General features: G+C 36.9%; 1 protein-coding gene across 3 annotated transcripts; it reads right to left on the bottom strand.

Annotated features, from left to right (window-relative positions):
• Positions 1-274: 274 nt before the first annotated feature.
• LOC135645857 (E3 ubiquitin-protein ligase PRT1-like) lies at positions 275-6,409 on the bottom strand. Of its 3 annotated transcripts, none has more exons than XM_065164689.1 (8): positions 6,171-6,409; positions 3,344-3,372; positions 3,093-3,272; positions 2,929-3,000; positions 2,670-2,858; positions 2,387-2,590; positions 1,249-1,361; positions 275-848 (listed from the first exon to the last, which is right to left on the bottom strand). In XM_065164689.1, the coding sequence occupies exons 1-8, from the start codon at positions 6,284-6,286 to the stop codon at positions 540-542; spliced, it is 1,212 nt and encodes a 403-aa protein (XP_065020761.1). In that variant the 5' UTR covers positions 6,287-6,409; the 3' UTR covers positions 275-539. The 3 variants fall into 3 exon arrangements, with proteins under 3 accessions (XP_065020761.1, XP_065020762.1, XP_065020763.1); XM_065164690.1 differs by having other exon boundaries at positions 2,670-2,846; positions 6,171-6,407; XM_065164691.1 differs by lacking the exon at positions 3,344-3,372 and having other exon boundaries at positions 6,171-6,364.
• Positions 6,410-7,612: the final 1,203 nt, after the last annotated feature.

Below are 7,612 nucleotides of genomic sequence, written 5' to 3'. Positions count from 1 at the left end.
GTCAAAAGGAATGATGTGAAACTGGGTTCAACGGGACTGATCCGATCAATCTCTCAGTACCCTGTGTGAGGCTTTGATGTATGAACCTTGTCATCAGTAAAGGATGTCCACAAAAGAGATTATTGTCTTTACACTGCTGATAGTGACTATCAAAGCAACAAATGGAACCAGACTTGTAGATTATGGTTCAACCACAAGAAAAAATACACAGAAATCAGCCTCCAAATTTCAAGAATATATGATCTTGAATTTTATCATCATGAGACAGAAAAGACACTGGCAATGCTTGGATTCCTCCACTTTTTTGGAATTACTGCTACTAGACGTGAGACTTTACAATCATCAATTCGTTACAGCAAGAAATATGGATAGTAATGCACAGCTGAGTGTATTTATGTACTACAGTTCACTTCAGGTATCTGGTCGACACTAAACAACTACCAACAAGAACTTCAAGAGACTTTTCTCTTTTATCTCAACTCCTCCTCACCCCCGCTCCCTTCCAACTACCAACAAGAACTTCAAGAGACTTTTCTCTTTTATCTCAACTCCTCCTCACCCCCGCTCCCTTCGTCGCCATGATTTTCATGGTCATGCAGATCATCATCACTGGGGACATAGATTACTTCCAGACCTTGTTGAGGAATGTCAAACTGGTTGTCTCTCTGCATCAATATGTTACGTAACATCTGTGACTCATCAAGCTCAAACGCATGGTCAGGCGTGTGCTGCTGATTGAACCTGCCGGGGAGTTTTGATGTGGAATTGTAGCATGCTTCACATAGGTCAAAGCCGATTGCTTCCTTGCAATCTTTACACTTGTATCTTTTTCCAATAATTGGATATATCTACGAGTGAAATTAAAGTAATCAATTACCAAGAAACTAATCATATAACTGCCCCACTATGGGAGAGGTAAAAGGAAATTCCAAGGAAAAACTCTAAACATTCTGAGCAACTCAAACAAAAAAGAGAAAAGTTGGTCTTTCTAAAACCATAAACAATGGAGAGAGAATGACCTCCAGTCAGTTTTGAAGAATATAATTGTTCATTAGTGGTGATTCTAAAGAAATGTAAGTAAAATACGGTGAAACGAGGAGTCGTTTCCTTATCCGCCCTAAATTCCAAATGCAGTTGTTTTTTTGCTTTATTAAATTTAGAATGTACTCAAGAGATCTGCTTTGGCATGAACTTCTAAAAGCAGTTTGTGAAAAAAGTGTTAAAAGGGAAATGACATGATGAACGTACCCCACATGAATCACACCCAACTCCTACATGAACATCGGACACGTCTTCCTTAAGCCATAAATCCATGCCTCCGGATGGTACCTGTGCCATCGGTTTTTGTTTTCGTACAGCATCTATCATGCCATGTAAGCCAATGTTAATTGTCAATAGTTGAACTACAAACCAACACCCGCTTATTGCCAAAATGCCAGAAATATACAGAAAGAAGATAACATGGCAAAATGCAACTAAGACAAGATATTCAAATGGGCAGGGAAAAATCCAAGAAATCCCCAACCACACAATTTAACTCCAATGACATTATGTAGTTTTCCTGAAGTTCTCTAGAGAAACCAGACCTGGCAAATTCTCATAAAATTAAAAAGACAATATAAAACCAGCAAGCTGGTGGCACAAAAAAAGGAACTCCATTATTTGAAACAAGTGACTAACTTTACCAAACCTGTGATAGGAAGCTGTATCACAGGAATTTTTAATGAGAAAGTCCACAAGAACCAAAATTTTCTCAATTGATTTTCACATCAGATCAAGGAGTTCTTTCAGGTGACAGGTACTCAAGAATGTCGTGAGGTTTATCTAAATTATTGAATGGACCCTTAGGTTAATTTATGAACATTTGTCTTGTCAAATAATTCTCCTAATAATTTCTTGAAACCAAATTAATCAAGAGTTCAAGGAGATCATCCAATGTAACACTAGTGAATTATTCCAATAGTGATTTATGGCTAAACTAACTGTTGACCCATGCAACGTACAATCTTCTTAGAAGGGTATGAAAATGATCTTTGCGCTTGCAGAAGTTTTACTTTTGGGGTGGGGGAAAAGGTGGTTGCCTCTGGGACCTAGAAACAGATATCTCATAAATGACATCAGTATCTTTCTCCTCAGAAAACAGTTATCCAACAGATTGTCAAGGGAACTAAAAACACTCTTAGCAGATTCAACTAGAGTACCAGTCAAATCTATACATCATACTGGTTTTAGCCCAAACAACCATATGCCAGAAGATAGTGCACAGAACTGAATGTATAATTTTGACAAAACCACAATTACCATATAGCCTTATGTCAATTTAGGTTTGCAGACAGATAACATGGAGCTTTCATATGTTAATATAAACGTAGATAGAGAAGTTTACTTGGTGAGGGATTCACATGTTGGCATTGGGCTTTCTTATGCTGCACTTGTTCTCTTCTCACTGCATACTCTCTCGGGAATCTTTCTTCGAGAAAATGATCCAGATCCAAGCAAATATTTGGAAATTCACCAGGATGAAAACTTTGACAAACTTGACATCGAAGATGTTCTCCACTCAAGTCAGATAGGCAAGACACACAATATACTACAAGTACAAAAAATTATCAATATGGGCACTACCCAAAAGGCCAAAACTTTTAACTCCAATCATAAACCGAGCTCACCATGTCCACAATTAAGAACTGCAGGCTGATACAACATTTCCTTGCACAAAGAACAAGATACATCATCCACAGATATATTCCTTTTTATGGTATGATCAAGGCAATTTTCTGACAGATCTGAGCGTTCAAAATCTCCACTTCTGCAATCATTAAATTTTTTGCTAGAACTCCCATTACCTTTAAATGCATCTGAACTGTATCAGAAATTATGTTGAAAAAAAAAAAGGAATACTCCAGTACGCATAGATTTGACTCTTACCAAAATGAAGTTTCTCCAACTCTAACTGATCTGCAAACTGAGGTGAGTACACATCAGCAGCCTTTTCTTCCACTAGGAAAACATAAAGAAAAGCATATTTACTCCGTAAACATGGAGAGATCAACATAAGAATTCAAGTTGACATTTGAATTTCAAGAGCTCACCTAGAATTTCCATTTCCCTCCTCTTATAAGCCACAGGTTCAAGTTTTAATAGCAAGAAATGGAGTAATTGGCAAATACTAGGAAAATGAACATAAGGCTGCCTACAAATAGCACAATGTGATGCTCGCAACCCATGCATGGCTTTGTGCACACACCAAAAGCAAGATATATGTCCACATGCTGCAGTAAAAGAGAACAAGATGACAGTAACATGATAAATGTAACAGAAAATGCTAATTATAAATCCTTACCAAGAACGACAGGTTTGTAGAGGATATCCCTACAATATCAAATATTTCAAATTAAGAAGATCAAACTAACGAAGAGGATTTTCAAATAAACTTTTGAATAAGCCGTACAAAGATACAATATTGATATTATCCAAAAAAGTCATCAAGTGGAAGAAAGTTAGTAATAACATTGACCGCAGCATTCGGTAAAAATTGGTCGACAAATAAACTCCCATAAAGCCATGGAATAAGATACTAAAACTTGACTATAAATTTCTAGAGAATAACAAGAAGAATAACAGATTATATAATTATAGTAGGTTGGACAAATTTGTCAACAATAACATCAGAGAGAATGCTAATCTTCTCCATTCCTAACTATAAGCTTATTAAGTAACAATTTACAACTCAAGCTTTGATGAACCATACATGTTTTCATAGATCAAGTATTGCAATATATGAACTCATTACAGAACTTTTTTAATAACAAAGAAGAATTTAAAGATATGGAATCAGAGTATCATTCATTTACCATGCCATGCCGGTGCAATTGCTTATGAACATGCAATAAAATACAAGTGTACTAAAATTTTAACTCATTGTTTAATAGTTTTCAGTAATACAATGCAGTATGTTGTATTGACATATTGAAATGAGGGGGGACGCCAACTCATTGTTTAAGTTCTTGTTATTTTTTTTGTTATTTTTTTGGGCACTATTTCCATTTAACTAAAATAGTCCCTTCTGTTATGAATAATTAGGCACTAATTAATTACTTGATATTATTTGTAATGATATGTAAGTACATATTATTTTTCATTATGGTATATCATGTCATATGGTGTCCAAGCTACTCAAGATGTGATGTAACTGTGTACTTTATCCAATATCCCTAATCAGGCTTCACAAGAGAAAATGCAAAAAGAACACATAAATAATCCTCATCAACAGCCAAAGAAATAGAATGAGAACAGAAACAAGTATTCATTAGGGTTGAAAGGACAGCAAGGACTTTATTGAGAGAAGCCCATAGATACAATTACGACACTTCTAGATTAAAATAAATCCATCAGTAACAACTACTTTAAATTAACATTTTTGAAAACAATATAAGCTCGTGTATAGTTCCTGAATGGATAAAATATGATCATCATGTCTGTTTTGTCTTCATTTTTTTCAATTTTATGGACTTCTCCACCCTCTTAATTGTGCTCCACCAACATGATCTTAATGAGACCTACAATTCCCTGTGCTAAATTCCAAATTAAACATATAATATGTCCTACAGGGAGCCTCAGAATGCCCACGTGGAATGTCTGAGCAACTCCTTTGAAACATGAAGAAAAGAGCTAATTTTGTGGCCTTTGGTGGAAATACCAGATGTTTCTGTAACTCTGTGAGGCATTCCGAGATTATGCCTTTCTGGTCACCAAACTTGGTATTTGATTAAGAGAGAGCAAGATAGAGCTTACTAGTTTCAGGAAAATCTTCTCAAGAGACAATTATTACCCTTGGCTAATACATCAAGCATATCAATAAAAATCTGAATAAATTGTCACAGCCACTTCCTAAGACATGGAATTAGGATATTTGAAAAGGGTGACAACACATACCACTCAGTCACACCCACACATATCCCCTGTTTCATCCACTTTTCCTTTTATGTACAAAAAAGAGAAGGAAAAACCAAGCAGGTTTATCATCTGAGGTATATGTGTTCCTTGGAATGTTGAAAGGCAACACAAAACACTTCACTGATCATGAAAAAATATAAAAAGGTTGGTCATTATGTAGATAGACTGTTAGGAAGGTGTTTATCAGGATAGGACCATGATTGAGAGATACAAGACAAACTGTCAAACTCACCATAGATTTCCTTTGGTTTATCCCCAACAATAACTCACTTGAATGTTCAGTGACAACATAATGTAAAAGAAGAAGTACATAATACAGCAATAAGTCAAATGTTGGCTACATAAATTTTTTTCGTTCTTGAGATAATAGGAAGCACATAATGACTTTGTTAAACCAAATTTTGAGTCAAATTATCTTCAGAGAACTTAAGACCCTGATTCCACTTTTTTCCCCCGAGCTCTCAAAGTATAGATGTGCTACAAACCTCACTCATTCGCCAAGAACTAAATAGCACAAGATATATTTAAGTTCCTTCAGCTTATCCTATGACAAAATCGAGCAATTGGATGATACCCGACTAGTGCAACAAGCCAACAACCACAACGTTAATATAGAAAAAAAAAATCACATCTTTCATGGATAATGACACCCCAAATTAGATAATTAGCAGTTTTAAAGAACCACCATTTATTTCCTACAAGAACAACACAATTCGGTACCAAACATTTAATTCTTTCAAGGATAATGAAATTTCATGAATAAGCTAATTAATAGACCTTCATCCAGAACTTCTACCTTGAAGGAGCTCTACCAAACGTCAAGGTCTAATATAGCATAAAGGAAAATGGTTAAGGACCGTAAAAATTTTCGTCCTAGGCAATTAGTCGATCAGATATAATGCAAGACCATGAATGCTACTTTGGAAAGCAAAGAACAGGTTTGGGTATCTCTTCATACAAATTAGATCCATTCATCACGTAACAATCAATCGCACCTTGTAGATCTGTGATTGTCGCATCGACTTATCGCGAAATTTATTTTAAAAAGCCCTAATTTCCTTCACTCAGAAGAAAACCTCAAAACCGGAAACCCAGAATTTATGATTCGAATGGCGACAAAAGGTTCTAATCTCATAACTTAATTCGGAATCCCACAGGGAACGCAAAGACTAAAGATTCGATCAAAGATTGGCGGTCGAGGACAGATTGCTCACAAGCATACGCAGCACTGAAAAGGCGAACTGACTTCATCATCGAGGCTATCGACTGCCATCGGATACGCCGCCGAAGGCGATGAACCGGTGGCTTTCGCCTCTTCGGCGTCGGACATCTTTGCGAAGCGGAGGAAGAAAGGAATAGAAACGACGGGCCAAAACTTGATCCGGACGGGATTAGCCGGCGGAGGGCAAAGCTGGGGAGTTGGGATCCTCTTCAACGCTTAAGGGTGGATTAGAGCCATTGGCCCATCGACGCGCATGGGAATAAAGAAGCACAACCAGGACGGTTAGTCCGGTCCACCGAACCAAGTCGCGGTCCAATTCGTAATTAGGTGCGGTCGAGCCCGACGGAACTATTAATTGAGAAGTGACCAAATCAGAAAAATAATTTTCAGCAAATTTACACGTATATAAATATAATTAATGTGTAGTCCCTATCAATTTTATGGCTTTCACTATTTTCCAAAATAAATTTTTGAAAATTATTTTCTACTAAAATCAAAACATCAGATGAAGAGAAAGAATAAAGAAAAATAATAGTAGTTTAATTGATGAGAATAATAAAGATCAAAATACTTTTTTATTTTAAATGTAATTCTAGTATTAAGGAATGCTAACAAAAGATGTCAGATGTTGTTGGACACTTTGATCCCTTAAAGCAGGCTTGGCGAGCTATCGTTGGCAAGCCTTAGGACGTTTAATGAACAATAGTAATGTACCTACGACCGCTTATGGTTGTTGTATATGGAGCAAGTAGCAAACATCTACTACAGAATTAGTAATGTGATTAGGCGTGCTACAATAATATGCTTCATATAATAGTCTATGAACGAAATGGGCATGAAATTGTAAATATCAAACCATTGTCATTATGCTTCATATAGTCTCGATATGCCTTTTTCTTGATCGACGAAATGCCTCCAGAGTGTGTTGAAATGAAAGCTAATAGACTATTCAATGGTCCAAGATGTTAGTCTCTATGGGTATACCTTATCGACTCGCTAAATAGAATTCTCTATCAACACATGGGGTGACTGTTACTACAACGGAAATGAAGCAGAAAGATAAAACCATCCCCTGCCAGCAACAAACAGGTGGTGCTTGAAAAGAAACAGACACGGTATATTCTCTAACTCATCATCATGATTCAAGAATAGGGCAAAAGGGATGAAAGATGAGACGGTAGGCAGAGCGAAGAAATCCTTGGTGGCAAGCAAAACCATCGTCGATGAGAAGATAACAACAAACAAGTTGATCTAGAAGAGAGATGGATCATAGAAACGGTGTAATATAGATGGAATCTCCCGTTTGATCTTTTCTTTTCATGGTCGGCATTGTTTTGGTTCACTCACCGGACGCGACAAGGAGGAGGAGGAACCACCGATGCTTTCGGGCCTACGCCAAACTCACTCGCACCCGGAGCCAGCAGGCGAGCTGGG

This window comes from Musa acuminata, chromosome BXJ3-8, assembly GCF_036884655.1.
Source record: "Musa acuminata AAA Group cultivar baxijiao chromosome BXJ3-8, Cavendish_Baxijiao_AAA, whole genome shotgun sequence".
Classification (NCBI taxonomy): domain Eukaryota; kingdom Viridiplantae; phylum Streptophyta; class Magnoliopsida; order Zingiberales; family Musaceae; genus Musa; species Musa acuminata.
Note: the sequence above shows the minus strand (reverse complement) of the source record. Positions and strands in the feature narration are given on the sequence as shown.

Coding starts and splice junctions, on each gene's coding strand:
- LOC135645857 (XM_065164689.1), bottom strand. CDS start 6,286: ATGTCCGACGCCGAAGAGGCGAAAGCCACCGGTTCATCGCCTTCGGCG. Junction 2,591..2,669: donor AGTTCTTAATTGTGGACATG/GTGAGCTCGGTT, acceptor TTGTACTTGTAG/TATATTGTGTGTCTTGCCTA. Junction 1,362..2,386: donor ACATGTGAATCCCTCACCAA/GTAAACTTCTCT, acceptor ATGGCATGATAG/ATGCTGTACGAAAACAAAAA.